The sequence below is a fragment of the Chinchilla lanigera genome, unplaced genomic scaffold, assembly GCF_000276665.1.
Source record: "Chinchilla lanigera isolate Chin_1 unplaced genomic scaffold, ChiLan1.0 scaffold00009, whole genome shotgun sequence".
Lineage (NCBI taxonomy): Eukaryota > Metazoa > Chordata > Mammalia > Rodentia > Chinchillidae > Chinchilla > Chinchilla lanigera.
The window spans coordinates 31,954,099-31,978,546 of NW_004955410.1; the positions used below are offsets into that span (position 1 = coordinate 31,954,099).

The following is a 24,448-nucleotide window of genomic DNA, read 5'->3' on the forward strand; positions in this document are numbered from 1 at the left end:
AGTGCTGGATGACAGCCATGTGCCACAACCCCTGGCTTTCTGTGCTTTTCATATTAACTTTCTGCTCCAGTTGTCTTTACAATTGTTAATGTTCAACATTAAATGTAGAGGTTACAGACTAAGAAAATATTCAGGCCTCACGTGTTCATGGATCGACAGAATTAGTGTTTTCTATAGACCTAATTTTTTTTTTAAAATGAAAGGGTAAGTATTTTATAAAGTTACTCCTATGAGAACTTACTTATAAAGGAAATTTTCTTGGGCATTCCTCCATTCACATTACATTTTATTGTAATTGTTCACTGGACTGCTTGAGTCATACCTTGGATGGTAGTTCTTCTGGGTACAGATCTTGTCTTCATCTCTGCATCTTTATTCAGCACAGCACCTGCTTTATGCAATAGGCAAGCCAGTGCGAGTTTGCTGAAAGCATGTATGAATGAGTGAGAAGTCAATAAACTTATGTCAAAGAATTGGAATAACTATCATTTTTATCCTTTCCTGAAGCTATATCTATGATTAATGATTTTTCCCACCTCCCAATGATAGGCAAAGGAAAATCCTCTAAAAACAAGCCTTGAACTCATCACTAGATACTTTTTGGATTACTCTGGAGACGTGGATAAAAATTTAAAACAAGAAACTCCAATCCCTGCACTCTCAGTTCCAAAGAAAAATAATAAATTGCCGATGAGATGCTCAGAGACCACGCTGGTGAATATATATGACCTTTCAGATGAAGACGCAGGATGGAGAACGTCTTTGGCAGAAACAAGCAAGGCCAGGTATCTCTTCCCAATTACTCAGTAGAGTAGCTTCCTATTGCTGTTCTGAGTGGTTGTGACAGCAAGTTTTCTCCTGAGAACCAGTAGCATCTATGGATGCTCTTTGACTTGTGATGGGGTTTTGTCCTGGTAAACCCATTGTAAGTTGAAAAATTCTATTGAAAAAGCTTTCAGTTCACTTAACCTACAGAACTTCAAAGCTTAGCAGCAGTAGAGGATCCATTGTTTCCCCATGTGACCCTGTGGCCAAGAAGCCAAAGCTTCCTACCACTGACTACCATCCAGGGAGTAAGTACTGTATCATATATCACTAGAAAAGATCAGCATTCAAAATTTGAAGTATGGTTTCTGCTGAATGCATGTTGCTTTCACACCACTGTCAAATTGAAAAATTGTAAGTTGAACTATTGTAGGCTGGGACTGCCTGTGTATTCAGATGTGTACGCGTTCACACACACACGTAAAAATATATAAAGAAGTTTATTTTAAGAAGTTGGCTCATGCAGTTGTGGGAGCTGGCATGTCTATAATCTATCGGGCAGGGCCTGGTGCTGGAAATTCAGACAGGATTCCTGTGTTATAGCTTGAGGAAAAATTCCTTCTTCTCTGAGAAACCTCAGGCCTACAATTAATAGAATGAGGTCCACCCACATCATTGAGAATACTGTAATTGCTTTACTTAAAGTCAACTGGCTGTAAATGTTGGTTACATTGCAAATTGGTTCTCTATTGTTCTGGAGGTCAGAGTCCAGTCAGTCTCACTGGTAGAGGCAAGGTGTCTGAGGGCCAGTTTGTCTGGAGGCTTTGAGGGCAAAGCCTGTTGCTCTTCTTTCCTGGCCTGCTAGAGACCTGCCTCTTTTGGCTTCCAGTCCCTTTCTCCACATTTTAAAGCTCACCACTCAACTTGTGCTGTTACATCACTAACTACCGCTAAAGAGATGTACTTACTGTACTGCTTCTATCCCCCTCTCTCCTTCCACGAAGGATCCTAGTGATTGCACTGTGTCCACCAGACAATCAACAATGATCTCCCTCTCTTAAGATGCTTAATTTAACCACATCTACAAATTCGCTCTTACCATGTAAGTTAATATATCCACAGATTACACAGATCAGGACTTGGACACCTTGTGTGTATGTGGGGGGGTCGTTATTCAGCTTCCTGTACTCTGTGCTTCAAAATCTCTGCTGGAGCAGATGGTGCCTAGTGGAGCCCTTTTATATTCTTCCAGAGAATGAACCATTTTGTGATAGAGGATACCGATTATTAAAGTTGTACATTTTATATTTTGAGACACTTAAGGTTCAGGGCCCTGTTTTATTTGACTTCTTCAAAAAACAGGAGTATAATATTCTAAAATCAATGAGACACTCTAGAGCTGGAGGAAATCTGAAAGATAAGTTCTGTGGAGCTCTCGGAAGAGAATGATTTGGCATTCTTAACTGAACCTCTATTATCTGGAGAGCATTAACTTATAACCATCACACTCGGGCAGTTCCTGCACAGTCACCGGTAGTGAGTTTAACTTCTGGGGAAAGGGTTTTTCCCGTTCACTGGCAGAAAAGCATTTCATTTCCTGAGGGCAAGTGAAGCTCAAAGCCTAGGTGTCCAACTGCCAAAGGGTGGAACCATTAAAAACATTTAGCTCAAGGTATGAAGAAGCACCCCCCCCCCCCCGCCTTCATAGACATTTACTTGGCTGAAAAATGAAATATTTCTGAGAAGCCAAAAAGAAGAAGCAACAATGCGGAAGTTCAAGCCCAGCACGTGGGTGTCCACCCTTATTCTTCCTGCCCTGTCGTCTTCCGTATTCTTGTGCCTTCTCAGCTCCCTAGTGACACCAGACCTTCCCCCCATCCTCCCTTCACTGTTGGCAAGGGCCTTCTTCACACCCCGAGCCTCTCCCTGTGTAACTCTTCTCCTTAAATCCATCCCCCATGTGTGATAGTGGGCGCTTCCCCCAAAACAAGCCTGTCAGCCTGCTCCTTCCTAAAACACTGATGGATGTTCCCTGCAGCTTTCAGGAGGAAAGCCAAACTCCTTAGGTTAGTTTGCAAAACCCCACCTGTGACCAGTCCCTCCTGCTTGGCTGGCACGTCCTGCTTTACAAGGCTGTCTACTCAGCCTGGTGCTCTCTTTCAGGACTTTTTTGTTTGATCAGCCACTTGATACAGGGCTCTCCCCAAGATGGCTCCAGTCTCTTCCTCCTGACATGCCCCATTCATGGCACCAGTGACTGCTGCTCTCATGTGTGACTCAGCCTTGGAGGGCAGCATGGCATAGAGCAGGTGTCAGTGCTCATCTGTGCCATGGCCCAGGAGTAGAACACATTGGGCTGTCAGAGGAGTGCTGGCTTCTGAGCAGTCCTAGGAAAGGCTCCTCTTCACCCCAGTGTCTTGTTTCATATCTTGGCTTCTCTTGTTCTTTTTTGCTACTTGCTTGCTTTCACTCTTGACCTCCTCCTCCTCTTCCTCTTCCTCTTCTTCTCTCTCTCTCTCTCTCCACCCCTCTCTCTGTCTTACACACACACACATGCGCGCGCGCGCGCGCACACACACACACACACACACACACACACACAGATTTTGACATACTTGTCCAACTTTCCTGAATAGTCAGCAAGTGCTAAGTTTGCCATAAGTTTTATCCACCACTCTCAGGTGGGTGCAGTAAAGCTGAGCTCCACACATCCCAGGACTGTTTTGCAGGGTTCTGGTTTTTCTGGATCACCCAGGACTGGATAAGCAAGGATAAACAAGGACTTGTGGGAACCTAACTTGCACCATCATTTCTGATTTTGTTTGCTTGTTTGCTATGTCTGCTTGTAATTTTGTAGGTGGCAATGCTCTGACGTCAGTGTATTTTCTGTTACTTACCTTTCATCATAACACATGGGTTGATTAGGAAAAATTATATATGTATATATATATATATGTATATATAAATGGGCTTGCTCTGAGTGACCACAGTTGTGGAATTTATTATCATCTGTACTGATTCCTTTTGGGGAGTCTGTCTTAATGGAATTATTTCTTTTTTTGCAGACGAGACAGTCTCGATGGGGATATACCTGGTAATTTGTCATGCAAAATGCCCCCACGCAAGAGTAATCCTGGGAACATGGTACCAGATGAAAGCGCCCCTTTGGCATCTGCATGGGAGAAGGTGGACAAGCTTCACTTGCTGGATCCATGCACTGATGTGAAGAGGGCAGGAGAGAAGACCAGGCCCAAGTCTGGCCTGATTTTCCGAGGCATGATGGCTGGACCCATGGCCAGCTCCTCCCAGGTGGGGCTGTCTCTTCCTTGTTGAGAGACTGGGGAATGAGAACAGGGCTACAGCACAGCCTGGGGCTATAGGGTGGCCACAAGACAGCCCATGAAGGGGGAATCTCCGTGTAGGCATGGGAAGCGCACCTGCCTGTTTCTTCCTTGGCTCTCACATCACTGATGCCGGGGCCTTGGGCAAGCCTCATCTCCTTCCCTGTCCTAGTTTACCCTTTCTGTCAGTGAAGTGGAAGTCATGGCTTTCTATTCCTTTGCTGGGTGGAAACACATTCCAAGTTTTTCTTTGCAATTCAGAAGTAAGGAAACTATCCACATCTAGAGAACATCTTTCCTTTTTAAAAATTTGAAAGCATGATAGTTAGAAGAGAATAGAAACCTTAAGCTTTATGGTCTCACTTTTTTCTTTTTTTCTCTTTCAAGAAGAATTCTAAAAATTTAATATTGTTCTCTAGTCTTCTTTAAGGAGAGACCATGGTATGGTCTCATTAAGTGGAGAGATTAAACCAAGTGGAGAAAAGTGCAAAAGGAGTTCACAAAACAGCAGGAAAACGAAGCGAAATTAAACACGTGTGGTCACGGCTGCCACTGCACTCACACCGCACATCCTCTGGTGCCGCCCTGTTCTCCTAACTCATTTGGAATTAGGACAGAAAGAAGTGGATCCTCTCCCTGGCTCTGCCTCTGTCCTGTGGGGTCTTTGATCAAGGTTGTCATTTCTCTTGGCTTTGGTCTCTTGGGTTAGGTGATTGTCTAAGGCCCTCAGGTCCATGCTTTTGTGGTCTTGCATCTTTGTGTATAGATCAAGGGAGAGAGCAGCTGCTCCTTGTCACATAGTTCAGGCCACACCTTGATACCATGTCCTGTTCTAAGTGTCTCGTTGTTGAAGGATAATGAAGGACATGAAGGACAGTGAAGGACATTCATGAACCAGACCATGTCCAGAGGAAAGGTTGTGGGGAGGTGAAGAGTAGAGACAATTGTAAGATTTGGGGATGTTTAATCCTGTGAAGAGAAATCTTACTGGCAAAATGTAAGAGATCTCTTCAAACATGGAGGCAGGAAGAGCTTAGTCTCTGGATAGCCAGTGTGGCGTCCTGACTGCCTCTCTGATGCTGTGCCTGTAGCTCAGTGCTCTTTTTTTCTATCAGACCTGGGTGTGACTTTCAGAATCTCCTGGGTACCTCTAGTGGTTACTTCTGGTGGATGAACTGGAGTGGCCGATGGGGTACCCCTTTCGGCTTCCTTGGCCTTGGTTTGTAAGCTTCCTGAGAGCAGAGAGTGCATGCTGTTTGTGTGTAGCGCATGGTGTGAGCTTGCTGGTCTTGTTGGACTGAGTGGTGTAGACTTCCCCAGTGGCTCTAGAGAGCACAGCTGATCCCCATGTTGGAGTGAGTCACAGCCACTTCAACAGGACAGGTGGTTTGGGAAGGGATAAAACTAATGGTGTCAAGGGGAAGTGTCATCTGTTGGGGACATGGTAGAAGTAAGACTGTCTGATTGAGATACCACAGCAGCAGCTCTTGGGCTTTATACTCTCAGAATCTCTTCATACTCTTAATACAATCATTTATTTTTGGGGGGAGTTTTTTTCTGGTACCGGGAATTGAACTCATGACCTTGCGCTTGCCAGGTAGGCGTTGTGCTGCTGAGCTAAATCCCCAGTCCCCTTAATACAATTATTGAGGAGCCCAGAAGCTTTTATTTGTGTGGAGTGTGTCTGTTGACATTTCCTGTATTGGAAATTAAAACTGAAAAACTAAAAAATATTTACTTATTAAGCCATCAAAATAACAGCAGTAAACTCATTACACTTAACACAACCTATTTTAATAAAAAGCCCTATATTTTCCAAACCAAGAAAAAAAATCAGTGAGATGAGTAGCATTGTTTAACATTTGTTTTTCAAATCTCTTCATTATCTGGCTTAGATGAAATCAGTTCAAGTCTCATTTTTGTTTCAGAATTTGGTCTGTTGCAATATGGTAGTTTGATTGAAGTGTATGAAGAAAATGTGGCCTCAGATAAGAATTTGGAAATGTACTTTTAAAATATTAAAAAGTACCTTAACACAGCCTTTTCAGAAAACCAGGGGAACTTTTCTTTGATACCACCCTAAAATTAGACAAACTAGTTACTTAATGTAGAATCTTAAACCTTATCAACGAACATTTTATACTTTATCAATTTCTACTGACCTCTCTTACACTTTGAGTCTTTTATTCCTGCATAATTTTGTAACATGATGTCTTGGTCATTTGGAATATATTGTTTACTGAGTTACACAGATGATCCAAGTATGAATACATTTCATTTTCCAAAAAAACTTCTCATTTGTTGATGTTATTGCCCAACTTAGAAAAGTTATTAAGTACTGCAAAGCTGTCAGGCTCACAGTGGTGGATATGAATTTTCTAAAATTCTAATTTTCACACAGCAGCTTGTATTTTATCACTAAAAACAATGCAGCCTTTGTTTGCCTTTATATGACAGACTCAATTTATTTCTAAGAAAGTCATGCTGGAAGCCCAAGTCTGAATCACCATGGTTTGTCTCTCAGTGGTTTCCATGAAAATAACAGCAAGTTCGCTCAGAATTTAGACAGTTGCCCAAACACTTACACCATCCTTCCCACTCAGCAGATGTTGGGCCTAGATTGAATAGAGTTAATAATTCTTACGCTTCAGCATGGACATTCTTAAGTGAAATAGATATTTTATGTATTCATTTTTTTTTTGCCAGTTTATAGCAGTGAAAAATACCTCAAGCTCTGGTAAAGTTTGGTGCCTGTATTAGTTACCTTTCTTGTTGCTAAGACAAAATACCTGACACCCAAAGTTAAAGGAAGAAAGGTTTATTGTAGTTCACAGTTTGCAGAAGTTTCAGTTCATAGTTGCCTGGCTCCAAGGCAGGGTGGCATGGCAGAGGGGCACTGCAGAGGAGAAACAGTTCATGGTAGGCAGAAGACAGAAGGCAGCGAGGCAGTAAGCAGTAGGCTAAAGTGACAAGCAGTAACCCTCTTTCTGTATCTTATATCCTATCCAGGCTACCCACCCTTAGGGCAGATAGCACTCACACCCAGAGTAGGGAAGCCTTAATTCTAGCATCAAACCATGAATCAATCCCAGCATCACATCCTTGATTTCAGCATCACACGCCCTAGATCGAGCCACCTCTGAAAAACCCCATGTATGACCACATGAGGCTTTCAGGGGACATCTAGATACAAGCTATAAGAGTGTCACTGCCTTGTTTCACATTCAGAGCCAATAGTTTCTCCCACTATTGCTTTACACACAAACATGAAAAAGGGAAATCGTGTTATATTATTACAGACTCAATTGAGTCAGGTTTTTCTGTTGCTATAACAAAATATCTAATTCTGGGTAATGTATAAAAAGAGGATTTTTTTGCTCATTTGAAGGCTGAAAGTCTCAGATTGGAGGCCTCATCTGCTTGGTCTCTGGTGAAGGCCTTCTGGCTATTTCACAACATGATGGCATCATGGTCAGAGGACATGTAGGAGGGTCAGGCTGTGTGAACAGAAGAGGGACCCGGGGGGTGCCAAATTCCCTTATAACAACCAATTCTTGTGGGAACTAACCTAGTCCTGTGTGATCTGCACTGATCCTTTTCATGGATGGTGCCTCCATAACGAATGTACTTTCTGTTAAGCCCCATCTCTTGATGGCCTTTAACACTGCCACACTGGCAACCAAGCTCCAGCATGTGCACCTTTGATGGATACACTCAGATCATACCTGAACCATAGCAATGACTGTGAAAATAGTTTTTAGTTCTTTATGCATCCAGGAACCCCAAGAGTTGTTGGACCACACTTTGAGAATCAGTGCATCAGATGAACACCAGGGTCCTGTCTTACCATGATATTCTAACCAGTGTGTGCAGTTGAGACTGCCTTCGTAATTGTGGCATGAGGAGATGATGTGGTCCTATCTTACTGCTAAAGGTGTTGCTGCAAACTTCTCCTTTTGGTAATTGTTTGGGGAGCTGAGGTTTCCCCCTGTGGCATCTGAATTCTGTGAAGGACACTGAAGGGTAGGTTTCTGTAGAACTTCCCTAGGTTTTCTGGAAGGTCTTTTGTGCTTTGGCCATATCTATTGGTTGCTCAAGAGAAAGGAGCCAAAATTTGTAAGATTCATCAGTTTTTACCACTAGATCAGCTCTGTACTTAATGATGATGTCTGAGGTAAGAGGCAGTGCTCCTTTATGCAAGAAATTTGCGTCTTCTTGGGAATGGTGACTAATGTCTTCCTTGCTCTGGGCAGGGGATGCCCTTGGCAGCTTTTGGAGCAGGTTCACCATGCCTAGTAATTTCCACTAGGCAAGAACACTATAAAATTAGCTGTCCTTATTCCACCCTAGGCCTCCATTTGGCCCTGACTTATTTCTGGAAAAGCTGAATGGTCCTGAAATTAAAACCATGGAGAAGCTCAGTAGGTTTATTTTTGTCCCTCTACTTTCCCCTGCCTGCCGTTGAGTAGTAACAGGAGTTCCAATTTCCTCAAATAGTCATTGATTGAAATAGAGCATTCCAGTTGGCTCCTTTGGAATTCTTTCATCTCAAAAACTCAACAGATCTTGAGTACTTATGAAGCATAGGCCGCTGACCTGGGTGGGAGCACTGTGGGTGCCAGAGATGAGTGAAGAATGGCTCCTGCCATTCCCTGGCTACCGTGGGTGGGGTGGGGCCATACGGAAATGAAAATGAGGTAAGTAAGCGGAAGCAGGGACTATTTTTGAGTGCTGCAATGCCTTGTTTATCCTCACTGGGAACTTGTGGGAAGTAGGTACTACAGACTCCTCGTACCCTTTTGGGCCAGATGTGTTTTGGAAGTACTTTAGTATATAAGTAGAGTGCATAAAGCACATAATGCATGTAGCAGGGTTTGTAGTAACCTCCAGTAAGCAAAGACCTAGACATAAGGATGTTTGTATTATTGAAGACTGGAAGCAACCTCACCACAGTTGAAAAGGATTTGCCACAGAAGTTCAAAAGGAACTTTCTTTTTCCCAGGATTTGGGGTTTAGAAATGGCAGGTAGTGGATTATGACAGGTCCCATTACCAGGTGAGGACATGAGGGACAGAGAAAGTAGATACCTTCCACAGATGACCCAGCCGGTTGGGGAGGCAGGACTCAGAAACTGGAGCAGTACTTCCTCTGCCATCTGCATCTGATCTGGGGAGGGTCTTGAGAAGCTGTGGGTGCTCTGGGGTTTGTGTGTGTGGGTGCACATTAGCCAGAGCACTGCAGTGGCAGAAGCATTTGAATGACTCCCCACAGAATAGGTAGAATTTTAAGGGAAAGCGTTAGGGATGGGAACAGACGTTCTTGAGGAGGGGCCACCATGGACCAGTGTATAATATATTTCCCCAGCTTTCCCAGAGAGGGATCCACATAATTTCTGTGCTGCTCCCCACAGGGTTCTTTCCGCAAACGCTCTCTAAGACGGTCTCTGGCCTCAAGCAGCAAGACTCAACCCCAGGAGGAGGAGAGCCCCATGGTGCCTGACCTCTCAGGTGGCACCCCAGCCCACCTAGCCCCACAGGAGATCCCTGCTTCCAACAATGGCTCCATCTCCAGAAGCCCCCTGGGCCAGCTTAGTGAACCATCCAAGGAAAAGCAGAAAACCACCCCCAGCAGCCCTTCTCACCTGCCCAGCAAAGGACTGACCCCACGTGACAGAGTGCTGCCTAGAAGTCTGTCAGAGAATGAGCCAGCAGTAGATGGCCACACAGAGGTGGAGAGGACAACCTCAAAGTTGTACTTGCCCAGTGGGAACCCCAGGGTGACCCAGGAGAGGCTGGAAAAAGCTGTCAACCGTCAGGGCAGCCAGCCCTCACCTCTCAGGTAAGCATGCTAAGATCATGGCTTCTTACAGAGAAGCACCACCTTGCACATGTGTGCAGGCCCTAATGGCTCCTTGGTCTCTCACAGCAAGCCTATGGAGCAGGGATGACTAGGGTCAACCAGGAAGAGAATGGAGCCCTGAGGTCACACATCCCTGAAGCTGCAGGGAACCTTCCTAGGTCCCACTCACTTCTTTCCACAACTGAGGAAGGTGTTAGCAGATGATTCCAAAATATATCTGCAGCCACACGGGCTGGCTGGCATGGTAACACATGTTTCCTGTGTTTCTAGATACCGTGGTGAGTCAGCTCTGACAGAGATCCTTTCGGCATCATTTTCACTTCTTTTGCCCTATTCTTACCTTTATTCTTTCACAAGAGATCTGGATGCTGATTGATTTTTGAATATAAAATCAACCTTATACTTTGGAATAAACCCCACTTGGCTATGATATCTTATCTTTTACATATCATTGGATTTATTAACATTTTGTGTAGGAATTTTGTGCATAAGTCCACAGACTGGCTGGCAAATTTTCTATCGTGCACCACCCTTGTCAGGTTCTGCCCCATATGATACAAATCAGTGTAAGATTGGTCCTGCTGCTTCCTTAAACACTGAGTTTAAAGGAGAAGACTTCTGAGAGGTTTTAAACTATGCATTCAATTAAAAATTGTTTAAATTTAAATTTTCTATTCTTGTGTCTGTTTGGGCAAATTATATTTTTTTCAAGGAATTTGATGCTTTTTGTCTACATTTTAAATTTATGGATATAAAATTACATAACTACCAAGTCCTCATCACTTTCAAGTTTGTGAGATTTACCGTGGTATCTGTTTTATTACTGTCATCTTGCCAGGAATTTATCAATTGTGTAGTATTTTTAAAGAATTACTTTTTGGCTTTATATGTTTGTTTCCTATTGCATCAATTTTGATTCCATTATTTCCCTTTACTTTCTTTAGTTCAATGTGCTATTATTCTCTAGTTTACTAATATAGATCTTTAATAACAGATTCTCAACCTTCTTCTGTAATATCTTTTAAGTCTACAAATTTCCCTCTAAATAACACTTGCTGTGTATTCTACAAGTTAATATGTTATATATTCATAGAATTTAGTTAAAATCTTTTATCATTCCTATTATGATTTTTTTTTGACCTGTGGATTATTTAGATATATATTAATTGAAAGTATTTGTGGGTATTTTCCTGGTTACCATTTTTGATTTCTAGCTTATTTCTATTCTGGTTATACTAAGTGTGATCTAAAACTATGGTGAATGTTTAAATAAAAAATTGTTACAATAAAATACATTTCCATGAATCCCCCTCAGAATACTCCCTCTTGCTTTGAACTCCCTTATCCCATTGTTCTTACCACTTTGTGAGGCAGTTCTGGAAGTCCTCCTTTCTGAGTGTTATTAGTTGTGGCGTCATGGCTGCCTCAATGTCCTGAATCTATTCAAAACATTTACCTTTCCCAGTCAGTTTGACTTGGGAGAACAGCCAAAAGTCATATGGTGCCAGGCCCAGTGAATAAGGTCGAAGAGGACACTCCTTAATGTTTCTGTGAGCCTGCTTTTCCATTGGATGACTATAGACAGTAGTAGTCACCTTATTTTTTTATCATGACTCATAAAAATGAGAAAGAAGACTTCTAAACTGCTTCAGAAAGTGGCAAGAACAATGGGATAAGTGTATTTGAAGTGAAGGAAGTACTTTGATTGATGGTAATGTGTCTTTTACTGTAATACATTAAGAAATTTAAACATTCATTGTCTATTTTAATCACTGTGTGTGTGTGTGTGTGTGTGTGTGTGTATACTCTTTTTCTTTTCTTGAGATGGGGTCTTACCAGGGTATGTTGCCCAAGCTGGTCTCGGACTCCTGAGGTCTGTCACCCTCCTGTAACAGGCAAGTGCCCCTGTGCCTGCCTTGTACTCTTTACCATATCACTTTGCTGAACTGAAGAGCCTTATGGTGTGGTCTATATTTACATCTTATGAACAGTACGTATTTTAATTTTTAATCCATTGCAATAATTTGTTATTCTACTGGGTTAATCATTACATTTATAAAGAACTGTCTATTTTTTTTTTCTTTTTAAGCAGGTGCATTAATTTTTTAACGAGTTTTTGTTTGGAAATGCCTCCATTTCACCTCTATTTTTGACGGTAATTTTCATGAGTGGAGAATTATTGATGGGTGGTTTATTGGTTTAACCTTTCAGACATGTCATTAGGATTTAGGGCTTCATTATGGCTGTTTATAAGCCAGTCCATAGTTTTATTTTTGCTCTTTTAAAGGCAGTGTGTATATTTTCTTAAGCCTCTACATGCTCCCTCACTCCAGTTTTTTAAAAGATTTTCTTGCTTTCTTTGATTTCCAGTGGTTTGATTATGAAGTGCCTATGTGTAGTTTTCCTTGATGGTTCTGCTTGGAGTGCATACAGCTTCTTGAAGTCATGGGCTTTAAAAAGCTATTGTCCATTATCTTTTTAAATGTTGCTTTTGTTCTATTTTTATCTTTTTATTTTCTGGCACTCTAGTTACATATGTAATACGTCTTTGCACTCTATTTGAATTCTGTAGTTTTAAAATATTCTTTCTCATTTTTCTCTCTACACTTCATTTGGATATTTTCTCTCATCTATTTCCCATTGCATGTTTCTTCTCTTCTGTTATGCCTGTTGTGCTGCTAAGCTGATTTAATGAATTCTTAATTTCAATTATTTAATTTTCTGTTATAGAATTTTAATTTTAACAAATAGATTTCAGTTCTTTTTGTAATTCTCCTTCTTTACCTTTATTTTCTTGTGCATATTATTCACTATCACTGTAAAGTCTCCATCTAGTAACTCCAGTGTCTGGATCACTGAGGGTCTGCTCTTGTCTGTTTTTATTTTTAGTTTTGATCATTTGGTCCTGTTGCTTTGCATTCCTGGTCATTTTAACTGAAACCAGACATTATGTATGGATAATTGCATAGGCTTTTGTTAATGTTGCCTCCCTGAAGAGAGAATTTAATTTCCTTCCAGTAGATATTGATTTCCTGTTAGTTTTAGACTTTGTAAAATATCCTTTCTCATTCTGTTATTTGTCTAACAACTTTCATATGTTTTTGTTGAACATAAACTCTTTTTTTTTTTTTTTTGAACATAAACTCTTCATTTTGTCATAATCAATCTCTCTTTTGGCATACGATTTAAAATTTAAAAAAATTTAAAGTTTTCTTTATTATGTTTTTCCTTGATCTCAGTTTTTAATGACATTTTCCTCTTTTTTTCTAGTAACTTTATATTCCTACCTTTCACATTTATGCATTTAATCTTTTGTGTCTGTTGGTGTGTGTGTGTGTGTGTGTGTGTATGTTATTGGTCTCCATTCATAGTCACTTAGCAAACTGGAAAACAAACGTCTTTCCCTACAAGATACAGCCTAATTTCTGGAACCTATAAATATTGCCTTATATGGTGCAAAAGGGTATTTGTGAATATGATTCATTAATTTAAAGATCTGGAAATGAGAAAAAAATTATTTTGAGACAGGGTGCTGTTAAGTCACTAAGTTGGCCAGGCTGGTCTCCCACCTCAAGACCAGCTGATTAGCAAGCTGGATTCCATCTGTACCTTAATTCCCCTGTTGTAAAACCTAACGTATTCAGGGCATCTGGGGTTAGCATTAGGACATATTTAAGGGATGGGTGGGAGGTTATTATTCTGCTGACTACAGAGGGCAACTGTTTCCTTTTCATTATTTATTTTTCTTATTAGGTTTATTGGCTATGTATATATAGTCATCATAGGGAATTTGTACCTGTACATGATATGTCACAGTTCTTCTTTGTTCCCCATTCCCTTCCACTCCAACCTCTCTTCCCCTCCTCATTTACAAAGCTTTGTTTCCATTTTATTTTTTTCTCATGTTTTTCTCTCTCTGCAGTTCCTCTTCCCTTGTGAACAATTACTTCCTATTTCACAATATCTATGATACATTTTGGTTCTTATTTACACTTTCAGTTTCTCATGCCAGAGAAACAATGTGATATTTACACATCTGTGTCCAGTTTATTTCACTTAAGAGAATGGTCTCAAGATCCATTCATTTAGCTATAAATTTTCAAGTTTATCCTTCTTTACAGCTGAGTAGTACTCCATTGTATAATGAAAAACACATCTTTTTATCCATTCATTGGTTGATGGGCATTTGGATTGTTTCCAAGATTTAGCTGTTGCAAACTGTGCTGCTACAAACATGGGTGTGCATATATCGACGACATTGTATGATGTTTTTAATTCTTTTGGGAAGATATCAAGCAGGGGAATAGCTGGGTCAATTGGAACCTCTAGTCCTAGTTTTTTGAGGAATCTGATTAGGCCAGGAAACAGGGGTATCTGGCTACAGGGCCTGCCATGGCAGGCCCATGAGTATTTATGGATGGTGTAACCAACCTGGTTACACCAGTCTATACTCCCATCAACAGTGGACAAGGGTTCCCTTTTCTCCACAGCCCCATCAGCATTTGTTAGTGGTTGACTTCTTGATAATAGCCATTCTTTCTGGAGTGACAAGGAATCTCAGCATTATTTTAATTTGCATCTCTCAAATGATCAGTGATGTTGCACATTTTTCATGTATTTATTTGCCATTTATACTTCTTCTAAGAAGTGTCTATTCATTTAAATGCCCATTTTTTTGATTGGGCCTTTAAATTTGGGGAATCTACTTTTTTCCCAATTCTGTATAAATCTGCTGGGAGAGAGAACAGGTAGAACTCCTGAAGACAGGCGTCAGCAAAGACTTCACGAACAGAACCCCAACTGCATGAGCAATACTACATAGAACAACTGGGATTTCATCTTATTAAAAGCTGAGATTTCATCTTATTAAAAAGCTTTTGCACAACAAAAGAAATCACCAACAGAGTGAAAAGATAACCCACAGAGTGGGGAAAAAAAAATCTTTGCTAGTTGTTCTTCAGGCAGCATTAAAATTTCTTTTAGTCTCACTATAGGTTTTAAAGGTTTTTTAAAAAATTGCTCATCTCCTGTTCTCTCCATCTCCCTTCCTATTACTCTCAGAAGAATTTTTTTGTTTTTACCTTTTCCAGACAGTTTCCTCTGACTGTCTTTTAAAAATCTGTGTGGGTAAGGAAACAGGAAAACCCACAGCCATGTGATGCCCAAGGCCAGCAGGATTAGGCCGGGAAACAGGGGTATCTGGCTACAGGGCCTGCCATGGTGGGCCCAGGGAGTTCTGGGTAGTTGTTAATTCCATGAGTATTTATGGGTTTCACTTTGAAGAAGGTGGCTATTTTTTCAGAACAGAACACAACGTTGAAAAATGATAGACTCCATGGAATGAAAGTTTAATTTAGTAAGAATTTTTTCTGAAAGATTTTTAGATTAGGTGTTTCAAAAGGCACAGTGGAAGAGATGCTCCTTCGGGACCCATTTGAATTCATGGTTGTGGACTGTCAGAGCTGGGAAAGTCTTAGATGGAGAGCAGGGGTGACTCCCGGGTGCTTGCAGGTGAGGTGAGACCCTTGCATAAAACCTGCTCCCACTTTCCACTTAGCGCCTCAGCTTGGGCAGTAACTGCATGTCCTCCCTGTGTTCATTAAGCGTCTGTCACAGCTGTCATCAACCATAAATGATGTCCTATTCTTCATACTATTCCCTGATTTGAGATAGAGTTGTTTCAGATCCTCAGTTCCCAAGGAAAAGGAAATCAGGAAGGCTGACAGGGCAGGAGTGCTGGGGAAAACCTTTCAGCAAGCGGGGCCCCAAGAGGATCCAGCAGAGATACGAGGGACAAACCCTCTGAACTCTGGGAATGAATGCAGAGAAAGAGCAGGCCCTGTGGGGCCCTGAGGAGGCAGCACACTGCTTGTCTGAGGCTGCCATGGATGATAGAGAAATGCTGGAATGGAAGAGGAAGCCAGGACTTGGCATAGAGCCTTAAAGCTCTAACACCGTGCTGGTGTTTCCTCTAGGACATGTGAGTCCCCTGGGGGCTGAGCTGAGGCGGGCTGTGATCTGGCTTTTGTTTCCTCAGGATCCCCAGGGCTGCTGCCTTGAGAATCGACCCAGGGGGCAAGTGTGGGAGCAGGGAGACCAGTTAGGAGGTGATTAGAAAGTCCAGGAGGGAGCTGATGGTGGCTGGATTCAAGGCAGTGGCAATGAAAGTGGTAGACACAGGCTGGGGTAGATACAAGAGGTTGGAATTTGCTTGTGGATGAGATGCACACTGTTAAAGAAACACAGGGCAGGGGTGACTCCAAGGCTTTTGGCTGAGTAGCCACAGGAAGAGGGCAGCTTTGCCCTGAAATGAGGAAGACTGGGGAAACTGGTTCCACAACCCACACCCGTGGTCCACCATGCTACTTTCTACTGGGCTAGTGGTTGTCGTTGTTTGGCCTCCCTGTGGCCTGTGGTTTGAGCACCATGTGCTTGGTGCCCATAGAAATGAGGCGTGAGCTGCCCCTTGGGCTTCCTTTTGGGTTCTGTGACAGGATGACGGTTCACTTCTGGCCTTGGCATCCTACGGAAGCTGTTAGGGGGTTGTCCTTCATTCAGGACTACTCCCTGGAGCCCCAGTCGCTAGGATTGCTCATGGTTCTTCTCTGATGGCAGCAAAAGTGGTCTCAGCCCTGCCTTTAAGCTGAGAGCTTATTTTTCCTCTGCCTGCAGGCTGGGTTCTGCCTTGATAAGAACTCCAGTGCAGGGCCTCTGTGCTGCTGTCTGCAGGTGAAGGGTGTGGTTGGACTGCTCTCCAGGGACTCCACCATTGCCGACATTCCCACTCCATTTTCTACTCATGGGTTAGGGTGTGCTCAGGCTAAACTGCTGCCCTCCTGTGAGCTGAAAGTCACTGTCCACTCAGCTGACTTCATCTTGGTGAAAGACAAGGATATGACTATGGAGTTCCTCTGAGAATGCAGGCTCCTCTCATTCTATAGATGCAGAGTAGAAGGATTTCGAGCTCAGCATCCTGGAATATCCCCCAGGCTAGAGCATGAGGGTGTGCCTCTGGAGGCCTGATCTCTATTCCTCCTGGCTGCAGGTGCCTGCAGGAGCTGAGGGTGCAAGGTCAAATTCTGCCATATAACCTCTTTGCTTGTTACTGGTTGGGTGTTTCTATCTCTGGTTAGTCTCTCAAGAACAGTGACTCTCAAACTGTGGTTCCTGTCATTTGCATTACCTGGGGATGTGTTAAAAACACTCCCTGTCTGAACAACTGATCAAGAACTTTGAGGAACACACCCAAAAACCTGTTTTCATAAGCCCTCCAGGTGGTGTGATGTATGCCAGGCAGAGTTTCTAATGCACATACTTTACTGAAGATATACTTTCAGAACTGAGTTCTGGCAGGGCCATTCTGGGAGAGTAGAAAGTGGGACAGTGCAGGGCCAGGAGCTCGGCAAGGATGTGGGGTCTCCAGCTGACCTTATGGGGAGATGTGGAGCATAAATTGTCCCCTAGTTGATCCCACTTTTAAGTAAGGGAGTTGGCTTTTTGTATCCATGTCAGTCGTTGGCTATGGGCTGCCCATCTTGGGGAGAGCACGCAGTGTGCCACATCCTGGTGAGTTTGGGGTAATTCTTGGGGTACGGCTATGAACATTTAGCAACTGAGATTCATAGCATTTAGGATGGGTGTGTCCAGTCCCAGGCATCACGGCGGGCGCCAGTGGTTTCCATGTCTGTTCTTACCATTCCTTGTACATTCACCCGCTGCCTGCATGCCACGAGAACAGTTAACAACTTGCAGAATCTGTTTGTGGCTATCACCTTCGGGGCTATCACCATTGGTGAGGGAGGCCAAGTAGGAATCTTTCACAGATAAAGTACAGACTCCAGAGGAGAGACTGGAACATTTTCTAGTACACTGGCAGCTTCTCCTGTCATGGGGCCTGAAGTGTTCTTTCAAAGAGAATGGTGTTACTCTATCACTGACTTCAAGTCTGAGTCAAGGCTGACTGTATCAACCGGATGGAATGGGTCTGTTGAGCCTCTCTTGGATGTTGAAGGATGAGCCAGCTCCCTGCCTCTGGAAGCCCAGGCTCACTGTGAGACCCTATGTAACTGGGTGCTAAGTTGAAGCTGTCACAGAGGAGGGAAGGACAAAGTACACTAGAGAGTGCAGCTGAGGGGACAAGAGAGCCTGAGTTTGGAAAACTGTTTCCTACAGAAGGCTTCATAGCGAACAATGACATTTAGAAGCAGTTGAGAGTTTAGTTCACAGATCCAGAGGGGAGCAGACTACTGCACCTTGTCCTGTGGGAGGGGAGCTCTTTGCAGTCTTGCAACCTTGGCTTCAAAAGATTAGTGCCCCACTTTGTCCAAGCCAGTGGATTCTAGAGACTCAGGTCCTCTTTTATGGTATCTGGAAGGTTTTTTGGGTTTTGCAGGAGAATGAACAGTAGGTGGCAGCAGGTCCTCATTCATCTTCCTGACTGTAGCAATATAGTGGTATGGTTCCTTTTGTTGCGTAATTTCATTTGCAGGGCGCTCACCAGGCACCTTCCATAAGTGCTCTGGGGCAGTTGGGGAGGGGGAGATGAGCCCCTCCCAGGGATTCCCCAGATTAGGTGCTGAGGGCACGGACACAGATGCCTGTGTGTGTCCTGAGAGGGAATAAATAATGCCAGCTGGGGCTTGCCAGAGGCCCAGCAGAGGATGTGGCATTCGTGGTTTATTGACTAGCCCTTGAACTGGAGCAGCCCAAGTCTGACAACATCCACAGCGTGTGGGACTAGTAACGGATAGAGTTTCCATTTTAACTTATTTCTGCACATTTGGACCTTATGTTAGACTCTGAAGGTTCCAATTGGGCTGCCTCTTGAGACCTGTGCAAAGCCCAGATGCTTTCCTGCTGGTCATCCTGTAGAACAGGGCTCTGCTGGGGCTTACCCTTGCTTGTATAACCTATTCTGGGGAACCTGTCTTCTGTGGCCAGTGTGGCTCCTGTCCACACCCACCACCTACGCCCTACACTTAATGAGTTCACCTTCCTACTTCTTGATGTGGGGCCACGTTTTACCTGATTCGTGTGTCCAGACCACAGCAGAGCACTATTCCCCTCTCCTTCCCAATGCTGGCCTCGCTGGGTACCTTCAGTATCCAAGTCTTTGATCTGATGCATCTCTCAGAAGAAAGAGACTTCCCATGACTCAGATTTCCTTTGAGATCAAGAAAGTGTGGCCAAAGAATATCCACATATTTCCTTAGAAGAGAGAGTGATCTCATCTTGTCCATCTGTGGACATTGGTGTGGCAGCTCCAAGATTCTCCTCTGACCACTTGGGGGCCCTTGCCAGCTCCGCCCTAGGTCCTGAGTCCTAGTGTGCTGGCAGGAAGGTGTCCCATGCAAGGGAAGTGGACGGTAAGAGATGGAAGGAAACTGTTGAGGCTCAAGTGATTTTAGGGGAAATGAGCATAGGAGATCAGGAGCAGCACTGTGGAGATTCTTCTTTCCTGGTGCCGTTCTTCTTACTCCAAGGTGCCTGTCTGCTGGTCTGTCAACTTGCTTCTTGCAAGTCTTGGCCACCAGAACTCTAACATAGAGGCTCATGTAGAGATCATGAGGGCCAGAATGGCAGTGAGGCACATGAGGCACTGAGGATGCAGAATTTTAGGAAGCTTTTACTTTCAGGGTTGCCCTCAGGTTGCAGCAGTATAAGCACCCAAGAGGGAATGCTGCCTGAAATGTAAACCCTGGGCTTGTCTCCCCTGTATGTCCTTGCTTGTCTCACCCTCTTCTCGTCCTGACTGCTTCCCTTTATTTCTGTCACTATCATGGCCAACCTTCAAGGTAGATCCAGTGATAATTTATTAACTCAACTTTACTTGTGAAACTCCTTGAGGCCTGGAGTGAGGTCTTATCTCTTTATCATTCCCTCACCTATCTCCTTGTACCTGTCAGTAGTAAATGTCAAACAAAAGAGAGAATACACTTAGCAAAGAGAGTGGAAGGGAAAATTATGGTGATCTTTCTGGGACAATATCATGAAACCTAAACTGACCATGTAATAGAGTTGGAGCAATTCAAACTTTATCTTTAGTTTGCTTATTGACATTCATTAATTCACTATTTTTGTTTGTACATTGATTTAATCATCCAACTTGCCAACCAACAAGCCATCCGACCAACTTGCTAAACAAATAAAAAGCAAATCAACCAACCAACCAACTGGCCAACCAACCAGTTCAACCAACCACCCAACCAACCAACCAATGAACCAACCAATGAGCCAGCCAAACAGCCCGGCCACCCAGACTGTGATGCACCATGTTTATTATCTGGAATGTGCCTTGTTTAGGAAGCCCTTACCAGTTACTTCCCTATTTCTACACTTTCACTTACCCCCTTATACCTCTCACAGCATGTGCCATGTTGGTGAGGGCTGACAATATCTTGCTCCTCCTGCTGGACTGTCAGCTTTCTGAGTATGTGGGTGACTTGTCTGTGACCCTGTCTTTTCACTGTTATTCAAAATTTTTCCAGTAAACCACCATGGAGGTGAGTTATTGTCTTTCCTAGAGAGTGGAGCATGAGCTTGTTCCCTCACTCAAGGAGCTCAAAGAAGAGTGGGACTAGTGATTTAGCAAACAGGAAACATGTTTGTCTCTGAGCCAGGTGGATAGAGTAATTGAGGTGCCATAGGATCTTAGAAAAGATGGTTTTTCTGGATGAGGCAGGGCTGAGCAGAGTTTTGTAGGCTAAGTAGGGTTTAAATAGCTCAGTTGCAGGGGCAGCAAAATGTTTCATTGCTGTTCCTCATCACTTATCCCACTTTTCTCCAAGCCTGAGATTTTGTGGGAAAGGCTGGCTTGAATCCCTAAGGTCTCAGTCCTGAAGATGAAGCAGCTATCTTGTCCTTTCTCAGCCTTCTGTTGGGTTCTGCTGACTTTGTAGACATCTGTGGATCGTATGCATCATGGTGGGTTGTGGAGAGGAGCCTGAGTTCCTCCTAAGGATTAAACAAGGGCACTGATTTAGGAAAAAGAAGGGTATTCTTGTTCCTATTTTGAGTCTCAATGATAGGCTGGATGCCTTGGGAGCTGGAGGAGACTGAGCTGAAGCCTTTCTCCTGCCAAATCTCTTTCAATCCTGCTGGAGTGGACACCTTCCTTCATGATTCCCTAGGTGATTTTCCCAAATATGCGGTGGAATTCCACTGTTACTCACTCAGGGCTGATATCCTTACCTTGGAAAGGTGGCCTTTGAAGCTGCATTCTGGCAGGGCCATTCTGGGCAGAGTTCTTCAAATCTCAAAGATGATCTGCCAGTGCAGCTTCCTGTATAGCTAGATTTCGTGTGTGTACCTCATTTTAGAAAATTCTACTTTGTTTTCTCTGCTCATTCCACGAGAAGTTGCTAAAGCCATGGGATTTCTTTCATTTCCTGTGGAGGCCCGTTTCATGGCCATGAATCTTTCAGAACTGAAGCCTCTTCCTGATAAACAGTTTTTGATCTCAATCTAAATACATGATATTTAATCTTGTTCAGCTCCACAAAGCATTTATAGAGGGTCTCTTGCTTGTTCAAATAGTGCTGAGGAGAGAGATGTGGAAGATGAGGTCCCTGCCACCAAGAGGCTAAGACATCTGTACAAATAGGTACCACAGGATTAAGGGGGAAGAAAGAAAAGATGAATGACAAGGAGACATCACAAAGTGTCACATGGAGGGGATAATTAGGCTGTTGATATTACAGACCCTGTTGCGAGAGCTTTACATGTCATAATTTAATCCTGACAGCAACTTAGGAGGGTTATTGGTTCCATTTGACAGCTAGGAAATTGAGGCACTGCATGCCCAGTGTGCATTCACTATCCTCGGGGCCCTGCTGAGAAAAAGGCCTTCAGAGGAGCTGGCATCCAAGGACTCAAGGGTGGGTCTGATAATTTAGAAAGCGGAGATTCCCATGCTGGGGAGATGGTCTGAGCAAGGCAAAGGGGGAAAGTTGTTACAGATTGGAACACAGGGATGTGTGGGGACATGGCAGAGAGGGGACTGGAGGACTAGTCAGATGTGTTAAAAGCCAGGGTTTCTTCTCTTGGCAACAGAGAAGTAAAAAGTGTCCTGCATATGTGGTTGTTATTTTAAACCAAGTGAGCCATGCTTCAGGAAGATTAGTCTGGGGGTGCAGAAATGGGCAGAGTGGCTGGCCCCAGGGTCGCAGCCCAGGAGTGGACTTTGATCTGACTGTGGAAGAGGGGCAAGGAGCCAAAGTCAGAGAAAGAGAAACAGCAGGATGTGGGTGCAAGGAAGGTTGTGGGCCGGGAGGTCCAAGGGGCTGGGCACGCATTTAGGGGGGCACTGTCCCTGCTGGTTGAGTCAAGAAGATGAGAAGCCTGTTTCTGGACATTTCTAGTGGAGCTTTTTTGTTCCAGTCTAGAGCACGGTAGAAGTGCCATTCCAAGGAATGTCTGCTGAGAGTTTAGAGGAGAGGGGATGCTGGCACAGGGCGGCAGATGAAGTGCTTTCACGGACGTGGCCGAGAGTGACTGAATCCTGCAGCGGAGGACCCAGGCTTGGTGTGGACAACGAAAGGGCGTGTTCAGAGCAGAGGGAAGAGGGGGAAGCCCAGCGCAGCTGAGCGGAGCGCAGAGATGGTTTCCAGAGGCAGGAGGCTGAAATCCTGGCCTCTTCAGAGGTTGGGAAGGTCACTGGGTCTGGTGAGGAGGATGGGATCTGGAATCCTCTGTGGTTTTGGAGAACACACTTTGATATAGTGCTGGAGAGCGGAAGGTTGACCGTGAGGTGTTGAGGAGGGGGAGGGATGGAGAAGCATGGGAATTGGGAGCCCTTCTGAAGGGAGTTTTGAAGTGATGGGGAACATCAGGACTGGTTGTCACGGTAGTGGAGAGTTAAGGTACAGCGTCCTTCGTCATGTCATGTGAGATGTGAGCGTGTGTGCCGGCCAGGAGCTGGGTGCCAGCAGCAGAGGACGGGAATCCATCAGCACAGAGCCTCTGAAGGAGGTGGCGGGGCATGTACTGGGGTAGGGCCAGGGTGGGGGCAGTACCGACAATACTGGATTCGTTTTCTGCCATGCTCCATAATGATAATCGATGTCCATGATGATGGGCCTGGGGCATTGCAATTTCCCTAAGTGCCTTTTAAATTCCCAGTGAAAGAGTCAGTTCTGCTCAGGAGAGTTTTTGAGCAACTTGAAATTCATTTCAATTAAGCAAAGCTTTGTTAAGTCAAGTTATTGAGAATGGCTATTTGGGAAACATTGCATTTTATTGTATTGTGAGCCTTTCAAACTCAGCTTGCTATGTTAACATATTTAGTAACTCTTAGCATGGTGAGGTTGAAAGGGCCTTGGATTTAGAATCAAATAGAATTGAGTTCAAATCCCAGCTCTGCTGTATACTAAAAGGATGACTTTGGGCAATTTAAGAAAAGAACTTCTTTGTAGGTTAATTTTTTCATCTAAAGCACCGGGACATGGGATAATAATTGAGGATGTAGCTCAGTGGTAGAGTACCTTCCTAGTATGTGTAAGGCCCTGGGTTAGACCCCTAGTACTGTAAAAAAAGAAAAAAGTCAACAATAACACTACCTTTATGAGATTGTTATGAGGAATAAATAAATAATGCTTAGAAATATTGGGGTTCCAATAGATACTCTAATAAATGTTAGTCTTCCCCTCCACTATCTGGTTAAACAAAGCACTTTTTCTTGTACAGATGGGAGTTTTGTGAGAAGGGTGGGAAGAAGGGCTGGTGTTGGGATATGGAAGATGGTGCTGGAGGCTGAGAAATGTTCAGATTCACTGTGGGGGCTGTGGGCAAGGGAAGACACGTCTGAGTTTCTGTTCTTGTGACTTTGGGAAAAGCTCTCCCAAGGGCCTAGGCACGCAGTAGGCCTCAGATGCATTTGTGGATTGAATGGATTTGCCTTCCCTTTGCAGTAAAGGTCAAGGGGAAGTTGGGGCCTTTTGAAAGCTCTGGTCGTTGGTACAGATGTGAGCTTTCTCCCTTCTCTGCCTGCAGTTCTTCCGAGGGCAGGCCTGGGCAGTGAGTGGGCATGGTGAGCCCCCTTGCTGGGCCCACAGAGTCATGGTCTTCCATCTGCTTTACTGCTTCTGCCTTCGGCCCAAGACAGATGTAGTCTTTGAGAGGTAGCTGACATTCCTCTAAACAGTGATGTGGCTCCCTGTGATCACTGGGTCATTTGTTCAGCCTGTCATCTTTGAAATAAAATTTTTTTTGAGTGGGAAGAAAAGATAATGAAGCATCCTAAAAATCTCACTGATGGAAAGCAGACTGAGTCCTCTGCCCCATCTGAGCACTGGAGGCTCTATTATTTCACTTCTGCCTCTGCACAGAGCAGTGACGCATTACATGTTCAAGTTCCAGAAGCTTCTCTGTGGCTCAGATGAACTTACAAGGGCATTTTGCTAGGTGCTGAGGAGCCAGCTCTGGAGCTGCCAAGGACACCTGCCCATACCACAGACTTCTGCAGCCCAGAGCCTCTCCTTTCCCCA

General features: G+C 43.9%; 1 protein-coding gene across 1 annotated transcript in view; it reads left to right on the forward strand.

Moving 5' to 3' along the window:
* Window positions 1–24,448, forward strand: part of Fam188b (family with sequence similarity 188, member B) — a 102,973-nt gene that overhangs the window by 9,959 nt on the left and 68,566 nt on the right. The window contains exons 3-5 of the mRNA XM_005377507.2: window positions 550–785; window positions 3,831–4,074; window positions 9,517–9,944. Of these exons, the coding sequence (XP_005377564.1) occupies window positions 550–785; window positions 3,831–4,074; window positions 9,517–9,944 (908 nt within the window). The remainder of the gene's footprint in view (window positions 1–549; window positions 786–3,830; window positions 4,075–9,516; window positions 9,945–24,448) is intronic.